The sequence below is a fragment of the Helicoverpa zea genome, chromosome 23 (genome assembly GCF_022581195.2).
Source record: "Helicoverpa zea isolate HzStark_Cry1AcR chromosome 23, ilHelZeax1.1, whole genome shotgun sequence".
In the NCBI taxonomy this organism is placed as follows: Eukaryota; Metazoa; Arthropoda; class Insecta; order Lepidoptera; family Noctuidae; genus Helicoverpa; species Helicoverpa zea.
In genome coordinates this window covers 2,437,368-2,458,306 of record NC_061474.1, presented here as the reverse complement: position 1 = coordinate 2,458,306, position 20,939 = coordinate 2,437,368, and the positions used below count along the sequence as shown (strand labels likewise).

Genomic DNA, 20,939 nt, shown 5'->3' with positions numbered 1-20,939 from the left:
GCAACTAAATGCTTTGACCCTCGTTCTGTTGAATTGGCTAGTGCATCTAAATTGTAGTTAGGTCATTGGGTCAGTGACTTATTTTGATGTATATAGGTTGTTGACCTTTTCTAGAGTTGTTTAAAATCTAGGTTTGCTGTGAATAAGTAAGCTACAGATATCTACAGGTTAAGCTACAGATATCTACAGGTTAAGCTACAGATTTTTGTAAGTTGATGCGAGTAGTAATTTTTAAGTAGGTAATACTTAATTTTTATATTATTTTTGGCTACCTAAAGAATTTTATAAAATATAATACACTTAAATTGTTACTCTTATTCATGCTTCCTTGAAGCTAAAACGAAACTTTTTTTAGTTTTTGGTAAGTTAATTTTGAAAAGTCAGGTTTTTTTTTATTATGTTTGTATTTAAAACAATACGCAGGTACGCCATAATATTTATAGCCCATAATTTAAGTGGCCATGCACTTTCTAAGGGCTTATCAGTTCATAATTCATTATCTAAAATCACCAAAAACACCCAAACTCGCCACTATACTCCCTAACTTCCCTAACCCCGCTTACTCCCAGCCCTAAAAATCCTAGACTCAAAAAACAAAAACGGCTCAACCGACGCCGAATTGGCGGCCGAATAGTCGCTACGCAGCTGCAATCCAAGGTCAGTGGCATTGTGCGCAAGAGTGCATTGCCCAAACAACTGCATGATGCGAAAATGCACACACAGACACAATTTGAGTACGTACGAACACGGGATTTGTGGCTGTGTGGGTGCCTGCACGAACTCCCGACAAAAAGTATCCGAATTGCGCGGCATAGAGTATGTGGTCGGCAGATGTGGTGGTTCTATGGTGTGGTAATGTGATATAGAGCAATTTTTTTCTGAAAAAGTTAGTCTAACACTGCAGTTTTCAGAGAAGCTCTTTAATGTCAGACTGGAACTGGTAATTTCAGATATATTCAACAGGAGATAGGTCCAGTTCCTATTTATTCTGCTTGGACTATCTTCATAGTAAGTATGTTCCATCTAGCTACATACCTACGGCAGAACTTTCAATATCCCATTAGGTACCTACAGGTAGGAGTAGAGTATCTACTGGTATCTACTAATCCTAAATTAACCTTATTTCATAACTGAGCCCGTCTTCATGGCATTCCCTCTCAGAGGTTTTCCAGATCTACCTCAACAAAACCATGATTGTCCCACCCTTAATCTTTGGCCACCACACAAATAAAAAAACCTTTAACCAGTCAAAGTACCCGAATTACATACAAACGCACACATTCAAACTTTAACTCAAGAGTAAGGTCACGGCTACACTTTTGGCGACGATTCGGCTCATTTCGGGCGTTTTCGGTTTCACTCGGCGCCTGCGCAGGGTCAGGGTTGGGCGGTGATTTCTTAGCTTCGTTTTTTGAAACTTGGAACTTTTTAATATTGAGGCAGGTTTATGTAATTGTTTCGGTGTTTGTGTGTGTGGGTTGTGTGTGTGTGTGTGAGTTAGTTTAGGGTCCATTTGGGGTGTTAGGAATTTTGTTGTTTTTTTTATGGGTTGTGGGATGGTACTGGACTTTATATGTATTACATAATCTTTCGTTTGTGATGTAATTTGTGGAATAAATGGATGTATTTTTTGTTTCTGTTCTGATATTATTAATTGAAAAGTAAGATGTTTGTGACACTTTCAAAGGTCAAAAATCTGAGACGATTGTGATGAACTTTGTTAAATTGATTGGAACCTAGAAAGGGTCGTAAGAGGGTAATTTTGGTTTTATGGTTATCGATCTACAAATTCATGAGTTTAAGTATAGAGCAGTAATTTTTTCAAAATTTATACTTATTAGGTAGTCTTTTTTATTTAATTCATGAATGCCTTTACAGTTTCCTCTCCCGACCATACTTCCAAGCTTATTGTTAACACAGAAGTCGTAAAGAATAAAGAATAGCAGCAGGTAGACATTTATCATCCTAATTGGATAACAGAAAAACACACAATTCAATACAAGCTACTGGCCCTAAATAACCAATAATTTAAAATAACCCACAGGCTAAACCAGCCTAGCAAATTATTTTCTTTACAAAAATAGATGTTTCATTGCCCTCAGCAAAAATAACCACCAAATTGTAGCCGCTTCGAACGGGTTCGTTTTTATTTTTTCTTAGTAGGCGGCCATTTTGGAATTTTTGCTTTTTTACAATAGCAAACCCCGGCCTTGCTTGCAAGTGGTCCGCCCGCTGGCTACGCGAAAAATGTTTTGTGGGTCCAAATAGCGCTTGAGTCGAGGAAGACCGTTATTTGCGGTCGAAATTATCTTTGCAACTGTTTTTGTTAGAGATCTTTGGGTTCCGTAGGGCAGTTGTAGCTTTCTAAAACTGCAAAATTTTGTGTTAGTTACAGAATAAAAAAGTTCAAGTAGTCGTTGTATGAAAATTTGAAAAAAGGGGATAGGTGACAATATTTCACAAGATTTTCTTTTAGTATCAGCTTTTCTGTTATCTATGAGAGTTGTATTCCATTTTGAAAAAGTAATCTAAGTAAAAGGAACCTTTGATTATGTAACACGATTGGTTAAAAAGAATCTCCCGTACCCGGACAAAGTATATCCTAATTACTCAGGAATAGTCCACATTTCCAACAGTTATAGAATTTTTCAAATCGGTGTAGGTGTTTAAGATTAAGATTCCTCTTTATTTTTTCTTCAAGGTACTAATATATAGTATGTGGTAGAAAAATGTACGGAATTGGCACAATAAAAATGCCAGTCACCATCCTAACTATCAGGTACACGTAAATACCAATATTTCCTTTTAACACAATTATCTGCTTAAAATATGACATTTGGTTGACGTGAGCTGTCAAATTAGCCCGCCTTTTTGTCTTTTTGGCGGCAAACCAAAATGATGGGCCCGTATAACAGTTTATTGTTATTTTGTACCACTTTTGGTACCCAGTTATCTTATTTGTTTATTTGTTGAATTTCATTTGTGGTTTTGTAATTTTATGCCATTTATTTCTTAGTACTTATCTGCTCGATGGCGAACTGAAATAATTGATATAACGGAGTACCTAATAAGATTGTAGGAGTACCTATTAGCTGCTTCCTCCGGATCCATCCACATCCTGAGGGAACTACTTACTGATTTCGGATAAAAAGTAGCCGATATACTTTTTCAGGCTCCAGCTTGACTGTTTATCAAATAACTGTTTTAATCGGTTTGGTAGGTCAACCGCCGAATCCAACTCGGCTGGGCAGCGTTCGGGAAACTACGCAATGTCTTTTCGTCCGACATACCTCAGTGCCTCAAGACGAAAGTCTTCAACCAATGTGTGTTACCAGTGATGACTTACGGCACCGAAACGTGGTCTCTCACTATCGGCCTCATCTCAAAGCTCAAAGTCGCTCAACGAGCTATGGAGAGGGCTATGCTCGGAGTTTCTCTACGTGATCGAATCCGAAACGAGGAGATCCGTAGACGAACCAAAGTCACCGATATAGCCCACCGGATTAGCAAGTTGAAGTGGCAATGGGCAGGCCATATTGCTCGCAGAGCAGATGGCAGATGGGGCCGAAAAGTGCTGGAGTGGAGACCACGGACTAGCAAGCGCAGCGTAGGACGTCCACCAACGAGGTGGACAGACGACCTTATAAAGGTCGCCGGAAGACGCTGGATGTAGGTCGCTTCCAACAGGTATCTGTGGAGATCAAAGGGGGAGGCCTATGTTCAGCAGTGGACGTCCTATGGCTGAGATGATGATGATGATGATGATGAATCGGTTTGGTACTTTTAGCGTTAAGCCGTGTAGGTACTGACAGCCGGAGAACAGACGGACCTAGAACAGACAGTTTCCTTTGCATTTAGGTACAATCCTAATCTTTTGTAAAGATATTGTTTTGTTGTTTCGTGACACAAGATCCTTGCAATAGTAGATTTGAGTACCTATCTCCGAGCTTAAATATTGTTGCTATTCAGATGCTGACTTATCTCGTTGCCCACTTAGGGATCAAAATGCATTGTAAAGTACCTAAAATATAACACCTGTTTTGGACTTGTGTACGTAATATTACTTTAATTATCAGGTATCTAGTTACATAGCCTCGTCAACCACAAGTTAACGGTTGAACTTTATCTTAATAATGTCTCTTGATGTGAGTTCAGTTAGCATAAAAATATATGACTATTTCGTGGTTTTGAAATGTTGATATTTTATTTAATACCTTAATAAAATGAATATATTTGGAGCACAGATTTCCTCTCAATTAGGTAGATACTTACTTAAACAATTAACGTATACTTACTTACTGCATTCATGGGTAGATGTTGTTCCAGCATTGGGTTCATTGAATAGGTAACATCAGCGTCATTGTGTATTATTGCTGTTTTGCCAATTATTTGTAAGTTACGTACTACGTAGTAAAAACTTTGATCAGTGATCCAAATGATTCGGTATCTATATATTTTTGGAAACTTTCTGAAAGGCAGGAAAATATTGAAAAGCCTTTGTCTTAAACAGGACATATTTGCCTAAGTAAAAATAAATATCATCAGATTCATCAGCAATAGAGAAACGTATTTTTATCATGTGTGTACTTAATAAAAGAAGGAACACATTAAGGGTAGGTTAATCAGTTGTATGTGTGAGTGAAATAAAACAATTTAAAATTTCAACAAATGAAAGAAATTTATTGTATACAGGTTTTAAATATCCTCGCACATTATTACACCTGCCTAACCAGCCATTTCATTATGATATTTAACGTAAGGTATAAAGATCCTATAGATAAAGGACATTACATATGAAAAAACATTACTTTTTCACTCAAATCATCCTATTCAAGTTACAGTATAAGTAAGAAAACAGTATTTTTACAAACATCGGCTACAATTCCACAATGTCAAATCAACTTTTTTTTTTAAGTCGCCTAGCGACGGTTTTGGACGTTTGTTTAATTTTTTTTTTATCAAAAATTCAGTCGAATCGTCGTAAGCTTAGCTTCTCAATTTTTTCACCATCCTAAAAATTTGACTAGATTTAATACAATAGTGTTGTGCCAATCACATTATTCGCCAATTTTTACGATTTCGTTCGTCAATGATATGGGTTCGGAAATAACCTATAAACATCACTTTTCTTACTGAGGAATTGAAAGATATATAATATTTTTATAATTTATAATAAAAATAATTATGAGTCGCTTAAATTAAACTCGAAATCTAATCATCTGTTTATGATTTAAACAATAATAATAAAAACTAAAGGAACAAAATAACAAAAATAAAGAGGCGAGTAAGGTATATTGAAAAAAAAAATATTTCATTAAAACTTGTACTCAATAATTAAATAACAATATTATAATTTGATCTTGTTAGCTCATTTCGCAGTTTATATATTATAAAAAAAAACGTGAGCCATTATCGATTCTTTAGGAAATAACAGTTTTATCTAGCTTATACATTGGTCCATTACCTAACTGATTTCATTTTAAATCACAAAAAGAATCCCAATAATAAATTTCGCAAAGAAAACATTCTAAGAAAATGTCCCCCAGCAGTGTGATGTAATATTTTTAAGCGTTTATTCAAAATAAATACATCGAGATAGCAAATACCTGATTTGCTATCCGTTCAATAAATTTATAACATTATAGGTATTTAATATTTCTAAAATTAAATGCTTCTTGTTGTACATAATTTTTATAAAAAAAAAAACACGAATGTGGAACACCCGCGAACTGCGTCTAGCAAGACATTAAAAAACTTTCATTCAATATTCTATACCTTTCCACGATAATGCTAAATGTCAATAATAATAAGTCAATTATTGTAATAATAGTACAATAATCATTAATGTTTTAAAATTAACCATCTAGAAATACATACAAGATGTAAAGGGAAAACAATTAGTGACGACAATAGGTGATTCTTACATTATAGAGGGGCCGGTTGTCAGCTGTACACAGGCGAGCACCGTGTCCGACACAATACTAGCTAAGCGTAACATCTCCCGTATGTTCGAGCGGACACGACGACACAGTGTACAGCTGGAAACCGCACCAAGTTAGGTACAGTCACACAAACAAACAACTTGTGTCCATAAAAATGCTTCGTAAAATAACATCCTGGCAATGTCTTTTACGAGTAACACGTATTCAACGTTTCAAATTCAAAAATCGAATTCTACAATTCGAAAGTCGAATTTAAAAATTGTGTCAACGTTTGCATTTCGATCGGATACGTTTACAAGAGTAGACGCATCGGATACGAGTGGCAATGCTGCGGTTACTTAACGTATATTAAATGATTTAATTAAAAATGCAACTTTCCCTTCATTGTCTTTTGTTCTGGACCAGTTGAGGGCCGTTCAAGACTAACCTAACCCTTACGGAGAATTTATTACATTTACGAAAAAAAAAATTAACAAGAAAAATATTAAAGAATTGCTACGGACTACCTATTTAATTGAAAAATACACTACAATATTAACTAAAATTCTTAAACTATGTGGAAAAATGATTGAACAATATACAATAAAAATGATTCACTAATAAACCAGTGACCTCTTTGGTGTAAAACTGTTGTTTTCAAACTACATGTAATTATGTACCAATGTTGAGTTCCGACATTATGAATCTAACTTGCATCGCTATTTTGAAATGAGGTATTTGAATGGAGGCAGAAGTTTTGTAAATATTTTGTATCTCCTTCATGTGATCTGACAACAGCAGTCTTATCCATGATAATCCCAAAAAATAATCAACTCGGAAATTATTTTATGTTAATTAGCTATTACGCTATTTAAGTAAGTTTCCCTCGTTCGCCTCGCCTTGGTGATTATTTTAAGTGTAGAGAGATCACTGTTAATAACATTTTTAAGTGTAAGGCGGTGTATTATACCATTTGTACCGACCGAGCCGATGCCTCGAGCACGCGGCTATTTTCTACTACATATCAGTCGCAACTCTCTTTAACCGGGAATAGAACCCCAAACACTTTGCACAAAAACAATGAATGTATAACATCTCAATATAATATGACATTAATCATACAATAAAGGTTATTTTCATAAAATAAAGCCACTTAAAAATTAACTAACGTTACAAAATAAGATTAAACAACATAATTATTTGTTCCCGATGCAAAAAATAGTTATATTATTAATTAAAAAAATCTAATAACATTCTAAACGGAATGTTGATTATTATCTAAATTCTCTTTGCAAATTGTCCCATCCTATGTCTGTACAATCTTACACAAAATAACCTTTTTGTTTAAGCTATCAACAAATGTCAGGCATAACACACAGATTCGTGTACGTATTTTTGAGAAAAAAAAGTTGTTCGATTTTCAACATTTCAAATTTGGAAATGCGGTCTGGTAGGGATGTCAACACGACGGTAAATAATGTTATATTTGTTTCAATATACAAAAGTATCCATCACTCAGATAAATGCACATAACGTTTATAGATTAACTTTTTTAAGATTAAATGCTAAAAAGACGTCGAAAATTATGCACAGAGAAACAAAAGTGAAGACATGCTATCGACTAGTTTAAAATTTTGAATATAAAAATTTTTGTTTTTTTTTTTTTCCTTTTGAGAGAGCTCGACATCTCGCCATTGGGGATATGTATTTGTTTTGGATAATGACTTCGAATATCACTTGTATATAATAAATTGTTTTGTTTCGGTCCGAGAAGGATATAATATAATTGTTATGTCGAAATGTCGAGGACAATCCCATGTACTTCTTTCATTTTGCACATCACTTGTGGTCTCCGAAGAAAAATGTACGACATTAAATTTTAACTTGTATATAATATAATTATGTATATTTTAATTACATACATAATACAAAGACTTCTTAATTTCCATGAGGCGCACATGTACACATAACTTACAATAAGTATCGTATGATAATTTTATATCCAAATAGTTTTTACCTAAATTTAATTCTGGGAGAGCGTATACATTTTCATCTCGTACTTCCATAATATATTTTTGATTGAACACCAAAAAATTTCACAAATTTGAAGATATCAATTTTTTTTTGAGGATTTTTGGGCTAATTATAATTTTAAAGTCGACAAGAATATAATAATGATTATCCACATTTTTGTATAGTCGATAAAACATTTAAAACTTGGACCATGAAAAATAAGAATATTATCTTCTTAAGATACAATAATAGTACATAAAATATATAAGTTCACTAGATGTATTTAATGTACGTACGTGTATATGATGGGGCCCGCAGGTCAACGTGATCAAACCGCACTCGTAATACCTAAATATCACATTCAGTAATATGGAAATCCACGTGTTAGCTTAGACACAGTTAAAATTACTATTTTATACAAAATAATAATTGCACATAAGTCCGAACGTAGAGCCGTGTGGCTCGGCTGGGCCGGCGGACGAATGCGCGGGCGCCGGCCTGGCCGCGGCGACGACAACATACCACAACCGCACTACCCGCCAATAGCGCTAATAATTTCATTCAATATATTACCTATCTAATTATAAAAACACCGCACAAAATCTGCAATAGTTCACTTAAAAATCGATAACATTTACACTCATAGCTAGCTTTATAATTAATTTGTTACATTGTTTTTTATTACTTAAAAAATATTTTAAATAGTTAATTTTATAACGTTAACTTTTGGTTGTCTTTTACTTAAAAACAAGGTCAAAATTTGAGGCTCTCTGGATTTGCGTGAATTTTGGACAACCCTAGCGCCGCTTGCAACGTGCAGTGTCGTTCTACCCTGCAGTGGTCGCCCACAGACAACAGCTGCGACTGCTCGCCACGTGACCGAACAGTTCTCCCATAGCTCGGCTAGTGATCAGCTCGAGGCACATGCAACGCGACTGCAAGTCACAACCGACGGCATCCGAATCTCTGTCATGGGACACTAACACTATATAATATTGTGATATTGCATTAGTAAAGCTGTGATATATTGAACTGGTTGTGACTTTTAGGTAACTATTGTGATATTTGGTGATAATGTGTCGATGTGGAGACGTGTGTGTGAGGACTGTCCGGACTGACCGAGGAAGCGGAAACATAAAGAGGAGACACTACATACCGGTGAAGAGCGTCGAGCGTCGGACACGGCGCCCGCGCGAGAAGCCTGCGACTAAGTTATTGTCACTACAACAGTATACACGGATACGCGAGTCTCGGACGACGAACCTCAGCGGGCCGTATTGCACTAGCGTGAGCGGCGAGCGTCGGGCCGCCCGGCGGAATGTACTTTACATAATATTATCACAAAGACTGAGGAGATCGGGGCGTCTCGGGCACTAGGCGCGGTCGGGCGGCGCGGCGGGCGGCGGCGGCGGCTCTGCGGGCGGCGCGGGCGGCGGCGTGGGCGTGCCGTTGCGCGGCCGCAGCTTGTCGGCGCGCAGCCGCTGCACCGCCTCGCGCATCTCCGCCGCCAGCGCCTGGTCCGAGCTGTCCAGCCGCGGCCGGCGCGCCGGCGGCTCGTCGCCGTCCGCCGCGCGCCGCAGCGCCTCGCCCGGCGGCGCCGCCAGCCGCTGCAGCAGCGCCGGCCGCTCCAGGCTCGACCGGATGATGCCCTCCAGGAACGACCCGTTGGCGGGCGGAGGCGCCTCTTCACGCAGTCGTCGCATCATGTGCGACGCGTACAAGTCGGGAGCGGGCGGCGGGGGGAACCCGCTGCCCGGCCAGAAGGGGTAGCCGGGGGGATAGCCCGGACCCTCCGGCCCGTTGAGTCCGTTGGAGAACGGTTTCGTCGGCGGTTTGGGAGGTGGCGGCTTGGGCGGCTGCGGCTTGGCGTCCTGCGGCGGCTTGGGCTCGCGCTTGCGCGGACGCATGAGGTGGCGCTCCTTGACCTTGTACTCGAGCGTAGAGTGCGGCACGCCGTAGTACGAGCCGGCGCGGTGCACTGACATCTCGCCGCGCTGCACCGCCTTCACGGCCTCCACGAGGCTGTCGCGGTCGTAGTTGCGGTACTTGCCGCGCTTGGGCCGCGTGCCCTTGCCGCCAGTGGCCGGCTGCCCGTTGTTGTTCGGAGTGGCTTTAGAGTTGCCGGGTGCGGGGTAGCGTTGGTTGTCGGGTGGAGTTTTGATGACGGACACGTGCCGGTCGGGGCCGCGCGCGTACATCAGTTCACTGGGCTGGTGGTGTGGCCTATCTAGGGGTTGCTGGAACTTCTGGCTGATGCTTTTAGCGATGACGTCGCTAAGAGACGTGAAGAGGTGTTGCGTCGAGGGAGGGTCGGCGAACACGGAGGGCGGGAGCAGCAGCTGTGAGGGTGCCTTGATGGCCGGTGACGTGGGGATCAGTGGCGTTATCGGCGCGATGGGGGCTTGCACTTGTCCTGCGGGGGAGGGGCTCTTGTCGTCGGGCGGGGGGAAGGTCGGTATCTTGAGGATGACGGAGGGGGGCGAGTCGGGGCGGTCGGCATCGCTGTCGTTGTCGGAGTCGGGGTGGTCGAGCGGGGTGCCGAACTTGTTGAGCTTGTTGCGCAGCGTGGAGCGCGGGATGCCGTAGACGAGCGCGGCGCGGCGCGTGCCGAGCCGGCCAGCCTGGATGTCGCGCACCGCCGCCTGCAGCTCCTCCTCCGTGTAGGCGCGCCGCCCGCTGTTGCCGGCGCCCTCGAGTACAGCTCGCTTCAATCTGCAACAATCATAGAACATCATGAGCCGTCAGTTACATTCATTGATCAAGAATGAGATCCTAACCACTGTTATCTTGAAGAAGTAGTTGTAGTAGCATTCAAGTAGCTATGGCGACTTAGTCAATCAATATAAAAATTCTGACAAGATATCACGAGATAAGCTAAGAATAAACATCCCGTCAGTTATACAATATTTCCACAAATACATTATCTTCCCGAAAGAACTTAAAAGAATGTAGACGCTGTCCTGAATATGCAACGGGATAAATCAATAAACTTTGCATACTGAACGATCCCTGAGACACAAAAGAAAAAGGAGCGTTCATCTTTTTTGTTCTTAGCGATCGTTCGAAAGTGTATTCATTCGTCAGAGTTGCGTCCTTAAAGCGTCGCATATCGTCTTTATGACGATACGGGGTGACAATGCCGTGACTCACGAGACACAAGCTGGTCAACGGCCCACAATCGTCTAAATTCAATATTTCAAAACCGTACGTCGCCGTTTTAATCCAAGATAACGCGAAATGCGAAATATTTACTCTCGGTCTCGCCGATAACGGACCACTATGAATGCATCTTTATCATATTCCCTACGGTAACAAACTAAACGAATTTCAGCTTTACTACCTTTTAATAGGGTATAAAATTTATTGGGTGCAGCTGTCGTCTTCGGTTTCATCTTGAATTGTGCTTTCTTATTTTTCGAATTGGGTTTTAGATGAGTTTCAGTTTTGTTGTGAGGTGGTAGGGTGTGTTTTTGCTTGGCTTGATATCTTCGAGGATGCAAGGTCGATGCTCTACGACTATCGGTGCATTTTTATTTGTTTTGGCGAGTCATGCGACCCAGATCGTAGCCCCAGAGAATGAATTTATTCAGTTATCGATTTGGTATTGTGTATAATATTGGTTGGGAGTTTTTATATGGACGTATCGAGAAGGAATTATGAGTTTAATGACTTTGTGAAGGGAAATTAGCGGGTTCATTGGCGTGGGGCGTTGTCTTGTCTTGTTATGAACTCCTTGTGTGTTTTATTCTTTGTTAATTAGCAGTAAGACAAAGTATTGTCTTTTGTCATTCAGCAATTTTGGCTTGACCAAATTGGGATTGCCATTTACGATTTGACAAAGAAATTAACAAAATCTTTCTCACTTTAGATGTCTATCGCTTATATCTTGGCTTAGCTACTTTTTAAAACATCCCATAATGCCTTACCACCACACAACGACTGACTAAGCTCACCATATTCAAATCACAAGGACAAAACAACGATAAAACGACTTCCTTCACATCTTACAAATTCGTAACACGTTAACACAATTGTGAAGACAAAAGGTACCTACATAACGCGTTCATTGTTGGCAATGGTCATTTTAGTACCTTTTAAGCATGCCTTGGTACTTGGTACTTTAGTAAATGCTGAAGAACAAAGTGATTTTAACAGGTGCATGATTAAATCTGAACCAGTTTTACCGGTTGTGTTCGCTAGATGGCTGTAGTTGTGCAGAATATGGTGTACTTCTTAGTTGTTACAGTTTTAACTTGCTATGATGGAGAGTTCAAGATAAATACAAGTAAAGCTGTTTTTACATGTCTTTGTGTGTAGCTAACGTTGGATAAAGTTGATCTTATTTTGCTTGAGGAATGTGACAAAGAAATTAATTATGAATATTCCCTATTTTACCTACAAGGCAAAGGCGCTGTATCTTTACTATTTAAGTAAGATTTTTCTGGAAATTATTATTTAAGTATAACATGAAACCTTCAATGCTTCTCGACCCGGGAGTCGATCTCATCTCTCTCTTTTTGTTGCTTTTTATCGATTGAAGTTAAAAAGCGTAATTTGAACATAACTGAGATGAATACATTAAAATCCCGGAAATACTCTTTTGTGTCTTTGTGTGAAGAAAATGGTCGACAAGACTGGCCTTTAAAAACTTGGCAAGGAAATATAAAACATCAGACAAGCAAGGTTAAACTTGGAGCCTTTTATTGAGTTTAAATGCATAGTGTTTTACCTTTACCTTTTTAAATATTTACAATTGTTTAAGTTACCTAAATTTTTAAAAAAGGTAAATAAAATTCATTAATTTAAATATTGTATTTAAATTACCCAAAATTATGCAACTCAAATTAAATCCTGCCAAATCTAATCAATCATATAATTTAACAAAAATATAACAACATTAAAACAAAGCCAAAAAACAACAAATTATTTATTTAAAAAAGTATTTTTATCTTAAAAAACAAGGAACTACAAACACTTATGAAGTTTATCATAAAGAGTAAAGAATTTCATCACGCTTCGAGTAAATAATAAGTCTTTGAACGTAGAGCGATAACGTTTCGTTTCACAATGTAGCTCCCGCTTAAAGTGGAGCATTGACATTGCAGATATGGGTTTCTTGACTTTGAAACTATGCTGGCTATGACGGCTGTCAGTCTTGGAGTTATTTTTATAGTAGGCGCGGTTTTTAGAGGCTTTTAAGGGCCATTTGAAAGGGGAAGTTTTAAGAATGTCCTTAAATTAAAAGATAGGCACGGAAAAATAATTTCCGTTTGCAGGTTTGTAAATACTACCTAAGTACCTAGGTTTTTTTTTCCACTTTTCTGTAAATATTGTGATCTGCTTTGATTATATATATGTCTAGATGGAGTGTCATCCTACAATCACAACAAAGAAGCAGAGACAAAATTGTTATGCATGTGTGCGTGTAGGTGTCATTTTACGCTGCGCGTTGACGTAAGTAATGATACCAGCTTCTAAGATTCTCCCATAAATAAAGAAAAATAAAAATAGACTAATTAAATAAGTTTGTATACATAGTGTTATTCGGTTTTAGTGTCACATTATCTAGTAGTTACCTTTTTAAATAAATCAAAATCACTAATTAAATTAGAGTTAGGCGGTAGTATGTTGTAGTCTATTCAACTGTCTGTAAACAACTTAGTTAATTGAATAAGTATCAAAATATTTAATAATTTAGGCCAAATAATTTCTAAAATTTAAATGAAAGATTACAAGGTCAAAGTCAATAATAAAACAAAGTAAAACAAATAATTTTAATAATAAATAAACACTTTTGCAAGGACTTGGGTGATAAAACAAAACTAAAACCAGGTCAATGACCATCTCTTTGTATTTGTTTTTTGAAAAGTTTTCGCTTAGAAGCTACGTTACTTTTTACGTTTTCTAATTTAATTTTGTGGTAGTACCTTATAGTAAAATATTTTTCCACGACTAGTCTCATTAAATTAACCTGATGTAGAACACCACAGTCATGAGCCGTTTCTGTTGCAAAGTAATTAATGCCACCCACAAATTTTTTCATAACAATAGAAACTATTTTGGTATAATTTGAACTTGTCATTTGAAAATCTTGTTTAATGAACTTCCGAATAACTGTCTCAGTTCTTTTGCATATATCATAAACATCTTGCGAAGCGTACACTAGTCCACCTTTATCTTTGATAAACACGAATTTGTGGAACTGTAATAGTTCGCTTGTTACTAAAGATTCTCTGCAAGCATTGCATTTTAGCTTTTTGCGTAATATTCGCACAACACAACCTGCTATATAGCCAACTATTTGGTTTGTAAATTCACTTAATTGTGAACTATCTAATATTAGTGGTGAACCCTCAGTTTCGTCCAAAGATAAGTGTTCTTCGTCAATTTCTATTTCATCCTCATCATCTCTGCGTGAAAAAGGTACAGTCTCATTTATGGCTTTAAGGGATGAAGAGCACATAAGAACACTTATATTTTCAAGGGGTACACAGTTTCCCGATTGGACCGATTTAAGCTCCATGTGGCAAAGTAGCTTCTTATATATACCTTTGAGCTGTCGGGCATTTGGATTATCGTTATAGCCACCGTGCATGCGTATCGATCCAAATAATAATTCAATGTGGTCTTGACTAATACGGTATGTACTTAAATACTTAAGGTGATTTTGTTCTACCAAATTTTTATACAGAGTTTTCAAACTATTAATGCAAATAAGCACGCCAAGAAATCCCGTAAATGATTGCGATTTGAGAACTGGTACATAGCTTTTTAAAATTATTTTCTTCGATGTTTGTTGCTCCTTATAAGATCTTTTTCTAGAAATTTTAATACTTAAATTTAAAATGAGTTCTTTTGCTTCTTCAAGCACAGCAAATATTTCGTCTTTATTTCCAGAAAAGATGGGATGTTTGCAGCCATGGGTCTTTAAATTTCTAGAATTGAAAATGTCAAATATGTTATTTAAAAGCATAATAAACTTTTCAGTGGCTTTGCTTTCTGAAAATTCTGGTATATGTAGTTCTCGTCGACAAAACTCAATTGCTTTTGACACACTACTGCTCAAGAGCTGGGTGGCCAATTTTACATTCATGATGGAGTTCCGGAATTCCAGGTGCTTTTTGGAAAGTCGGTTAGCAAGATGAATACCCGTTTGTTCTTGCAATAGTTCTAGTTTTTTTACATATGACCAATCAATTTTATGATCTTCGAATAAAAAACTTTCTTTGGATTCCCAATGATTCCGTATTAATTTAATCATATGGCAAATATCCAGAAACACTGCTACCTCATAATCAGCACATGGATGCTTAAATGCCGATTTGAGTTCTCTTGGGTTATCATATTTACAACCCAAAATCTGCATGGCCGACAAATTTGAACTGTGACCGTCAAACGTTAATGACATGACGTCAACACCTACTTCGTGACATTTGTACAATATGGTTTTAATTATATTGGCCTTTTGTTCCCCAGTCATTCCATGTACTAAAAAATAAGCTATTGGTAGCTTCCAAGGTTCGTTCAATGATACTAAAATAAAAAAATATGCCTCCGAAGCTTTAATATTCATATTTTCATTAGGCCCACTCCCCATATCTACAATTCCTTCATCTTGCAAAGTCGTTCTATTAAAGCACTTTTGTTGTCTTATGGCCATCTCGTCAGCTATTAATGCACAGATTATATTTTTACCCGACTGAGCTCTTTTAGCCTTCAATATTTTAAATGCGTCCTCTGTTAATCCAGGTGAACCGCCAATACTGGAATACCATTTTGAAATGGTTTTTGAATGAGGAAGGCAATTATTAAACTTTGTTCTAACATAATTATAAGCTTTTGGCGAGTAAAAATGTAATGTCAAACAAAACTTCCTAAATTCAGGAGCATATTTTGTTACAGTCCTTTTGGCACCTCCTGTCAGTTTTTTTTTCATATTCGAGTACAAGTCTGCAGCAAATACGTTATTTCTTAAGCTATTGTGTATATCGTTATCAATATATCGTTCTTTTTTTAGTATTTCAATCATTTGCTTAAAAGATGCAATTTTCTTTTTCAGCCGTTGGTTGTTTTGCCTTAGAGATTTAATTTTTAAGCGATGCTTCCTTTCCAGCTCTATTTTCCTCCGTAAATCACGTCTTAACTTAGCTTTCTTTGGAGAATCAAAAATAGAATCAAGATCAGAAAAAGATTCATTTAATGGAGTTTTATTTTGCACCTCGTCTATTTTATCATTGATTGTTGCGTCGAGTTGATTATTGTTGGGTATTTGGTCCATATCATTGATATTTAACTCATTATCAGAAGGTTCTGTATACATACAGTATTTACTGGAAGTTCCAGCCTCATTAGAATTAGATTTCTGAAAATATAACCATTAATGTACCAACATATTTTTTATGAATTCCACAATTTCTGCTTAAACTCAAAAACTGAAACGAACTGTCTGTAGGTACTGATAGCATCTTTTTGAACTATAAAAAAAAACTAAATATACGTTATAAAAGGGTTTATCAAATAATTAGAATTACCTCTGCTACCTCAATGTCATTAGAATTCTCACTTTCGTCAGACTGAACTGACGATAAAAATAATTTCTGTAAATAAGGAAAATAAAATGTAAAAAGAAACAATAACTAAAAGAAAGCACAAATGATACTAAAACTTTATAGAAAATTGAACCTTGCTTGGCACTGCTCCTTTTTTAAGTCTTCGGCGCCCTATCTTGTCGACAGTACTCATTATGTCCTTGCTGCGGAAGTGATCGGAACACACTACGGTATTTTTTGTTGGTGTCCACATCGCATCTCCGCGGCTTTTTTTAATGCGGTCTATCCACTGACTCTTAATGATAGGATTACTTGGAATTCTAAAAAAATGATGTTACGTTGATGAACATCATTTACTAATCAAATACCTAACAGTAGATTATATTTTGGAGAATCAGAAAATGTCTATCCGAGCAATAAAAATGGAAATTAAATCTATGATTTGATACTATTGATTAGTGTCACCTATTATTGTTTTGCGCAATGCTTAAAAAATATCCTTTATACATAACATAAACACGTGAAGTTGGGAAAATGAAAAACCGAAACTGGCAACACTGATACAATATGGCGTGATTTAGTAAACATAATTACAAAAAACAAATATTTATTTTCTGGGTCAGTTACCGATGATAGGTGATGTTATTGGCACTTTTTAGCCTTCCTTTATAATTCCGGCAGACTTTAATTGCACATGTCGTCATTTTACCTCTGTTATTTGTATTTTAGTTAGCGCGCGTAATACGTTTTGACAGTTAAGCGGCACGATCTGTTCTGATTGACAGGAAAGCTAATGTCGATGAACAGTACATTGACATTTTTTTCCACGCTTGCGCGCACTCGACGCTACATCTAGACATATATATAATCAAAGGTGATCTGATTGTTTTTTGGTTGATAAAGACTTTCAAAGAAACTCAAACTTTCAAGACTGTCAAAGATTCAACAAAATCGGATTCAATCGGCAGGACAATTTACATATCTATAGGCAAGTGTAGCAAGCCCATTCATGAGAACCAAACGAAACCAAGTCTCGGCACCTCCGATAACACCCATCAAAATACTAGAACCCGATCCAAAACATCAACAAACAAATTAACAATGACATATTATTTTTAATGAACGCTCCCGTGATAAAATGGCGTCAAATGAACATCTGCGTAATGGCGTTAGCTGTCAAAAGTTCGTTGACCCGCGTCGATCGTTCAAAGTTTCGTGTTTTAATGGGTGCGTTCACGTGGCTATTGTTTGCGTTATCCAAGTAGGTTTCAATAGGAAGTGCGATTATTACGCGTCCGTTGCGAATGTTTCTATGTTATGACCAATGGTGAAATGGCGGGAGCGTGAAGAATTGTTAATGCTACACGATGCTGTAAACTTGGCTAGGTTTTTTAGAGCAGCTTTTAGCGCGGGAATTGGATTCTGCTGTTATGGTTCGTGGTGGTCCTGATGGTCTATGGTTGGTTTGAAATCCATCAAAGATCTGACGCACCGTCGCCGTTTGTCTTATCCTTGATAGAAAGTTGCGTAAGTATAGAACTCAGTTCCTCATAGTTTGATTGCTTGGATATATCATGATTTCAGGCACTGATATTGAAAACTTTTTCAAAACTTTCTAACTTGGAGTAGAGAATGTACCTACATCTAAGCTAAGGAAGAAAAAAACTATGTGCATCAACTTATGATGTATACCTAAGTCAAATATTACTCGTATAAGGACCTCTTTTTGTTAAAAAATGAAATGAAGGAATGAATCTGTCTACTTTACCCTAAGAACCTAGCCACAGACTGACCACCATACATTACATAATCCCCATGCATTTACTCTAGCTTGCAAAAAAAAGGGGACAGGCTAATCGGATCCTTATTCTCCACAAAACAAGCAAAAAACAGATCAGATCGAGACATTAATCTATTTAAGCTCCTCCGTATTCCCGATACCTAAAGAAAATACATCTTTATTTTCAGGTTTCAGGACTTTTTCCTTTTGCCTGAGGTTTTTAGCTCTGTTTTTAGTCGTATTCATTAGGGGATTTTCTTTATTGATCGATGGTGGTTTCTTTGGGTGGTTTGTCTCTTAGTTTTTCTTGTCCTTGGAAAAGATTTCCTACTCAATTTCTGAACTTTGTAGTTTTTTCAGTCATAATTTCTGGGACAATTTTGTAGTATTTTCAATCATAATACTGATCTGGGAATCATAACTTGGTTGAGGACGTTAGATAGACAGTCACTCTAGTAGGAAACTGGTACTCATCTGGTTTGACTGGAACTCCAATATTGTTAGGAAAAGGCTTGGCATGATGATGAATTCTGAACAGGAAGGCATACTTATGTGCGGAAGACCTAAATTAGTTCAGCCATTTTACCGTGATTGATAAATTAATAGCTCGTTCTGAACACTAAATTCTTAATAAGGCTATTTACCTAAAAACCCAGTCAGTAAATTTTGCGACACTATAACGGACCGCTTTTAACGTAAAAAACTAATTGTAGCCATCAAAGTGACCGATTAGCTAAAGGCTTTTATCAGTCTAATCTAGGTAAACGCGCTAAATTGGATTACACATTAGCCGGTGGCCTTAATTTACTGCTTATGTGCGTTTGGTCGTAGTATATGTACACACGCTTATTTTATTCCGCTGTTATGGTTACGAGTTGGTTGCTAATAGAATTTTCGTAATTAGTTGATTTGGCTTCTATTTATGAGTGGTGATTTTTTCTGTATGCGCGTGTATTGCATGTTGACATAAGTAGGTGTATTAGGATATTTCGTAAAATGTTTCATGCATAAGTATATGAAACTGAATCCCTACTCCAAGGCGGCGGCATCTTTGGGCGTAATCAGTCACATCTTGAAAATTGTTGCTTTATTTGATACTTCATATTTAAAATATTTCTATTATAGTTCGGCCATTCAGAGAATGCGTTCCTGACACGTCGCGATTGAACTGACGACGTAACTTTGCAATGGCGTTGCAGTTACGATAAAAATATTTTTGCTGGTTGTTTACCGTTTTAACAATTGAGGAGCATTAAAACAACATTATTATATCAATAATCAATGAATGTTATAATTCAGTCAGTTCAATCGCGACGTGTCAGGAACGCATTCTCTGAATGGCCGAACTATAAGAACCAAAAATCGGAAGAAAAGACATCTGGAAATCATAAAAATATACCTACTCCGATAGACCTAGGAAGTATTGTCAAACATTTAAACTTACATTCAAATAGTGTAAGTATTCTTGATTTCGGACAGCTACACAGAAAAAAAAACAGAAATTGGTTCAGGACTGACAAAATTGGGCACTTTCTTACAATCTGCGGATTACAATAACCGAAAATCAACGGATGGCTTATTGAAATCAGCCCTGAATAGATAAGGTTTCCGACCAGAATATGCTGAAACCGTCTTACTGTAATATACTGTTTATGTACCATATTCTAGCAAATAAATATTTAATCTCTTACCTGTTATCCAGTAACTTGGCATCAGGAGGCGGAGTACCACTGGTGCTGGAGGTGGACTTGGCGCTCAGGTCGAGGGGCTGCTCCGCAAGGTTGGGCGAGGAAGACGCCGGCGCCTTCTCCCCGACCTCGGGTAGCCTGCGGAATTTAATGTAGTGTTAGTATTACAAGATAGAGGTGGTTTTGTGTAGTCTGGATGGGTTTTGTTCGAAGAGGGGGGTCTAGAAAAACTTTTTTTCACTATAAATTAGAGTTTGTCATTTACTAAAAGTACTCTAGATGGCCAGTCTTTTATTTTTGAGTTTGAGGTAAAATAGTGTCAAGTCAGGTTAGTGGTTGAGTGAAGCCTTGATTATTATTTAAGAAGGCTTTTCACGGCCCAGACTGTGTTGTGACTTTTTCAGTCAATGCACGTAAGTAATATTTAACCGTTTAATCGTTATTAAAATTGAAGTATTTAAGAAGAGAGAAGAAGTAGTAGTAAAAATAAGGAAGGCCTCGAAATAATCTACAAAAAAAAACAGTCACAATTAAAAAAGCTCCAAAAAAGCTAGAAAATCTCTACATTAAATCCAGGGTGTATGAAATTAGACACTGCCGCCACCAGTTTCCTTAAAGTAAACAAAACGGACGGAACTTTTGAAATATTATTTCTCACTTATTCCTGGAATCTTCGCTGAAGTTTTCATATTTAAATTTCAAATAAAACCTCAAGGAAAATGCTGAAAACACGATTGTTTTTTGTTCTTTACATCAAAACACACACGCACACACACACACACACACACACACACACACACACACACACACACACACATTCACATTTGATTAATTTTAAAAAATTAGAATACCTCCAAAAATAATGAAGCAATTCATAATTTAAAAACATATTATTACGTAAGGTTGCCATAACATATCGAAAAAAAACAAAGAAAAAACTGCACTATTAATTTAAATAATTCCAAAAATAATTCTATTGATCCAGTGA

The 20,939-nt window shown here is 37.4% G+C and overlaps 1 protein-coding gene across 5 annotated transcripts in view; it reads right to left on the bottom strand.

The window, feature by feature from the left end:
* Positions 1-4,659: 4,659 nt before the first annotated feature.
* The window catches only part of LOC124641893 (mushroom body large-type Kenyon cell-specific protein 1), a 198,791-nt gene continuing 182,511 nt past the window's right edge, over positions 4,660-20,939 (bottom strand). For 4 of the 5 annotated variants that reach the window (XM_047180146.1, XM_047180148.1, XM_047180149.1 and 1 more), the window contains 3 exons: positions 19,955-20,089; positions 9,576-10,646; positions 4,660-9,476 (listed from right to left, as the gene is read on the bottom strand). In XM_047180146.1, the coding sequence (XP_047036102.1) occupies positions 9,308-9,476; positions 9,576-10,646; positions 19,955-20,089 (1,375 nt within the window). In that variant the 3' untranslated portion in view covers positions 4,660-9,307. Of the gene's footprint in view, positions 10,647-19,954; positions 20,090-20,939 lie in introns of all 5 variants that reach the window. The other variant, XM_047180145.1, reaches the window with a different exon arrangement.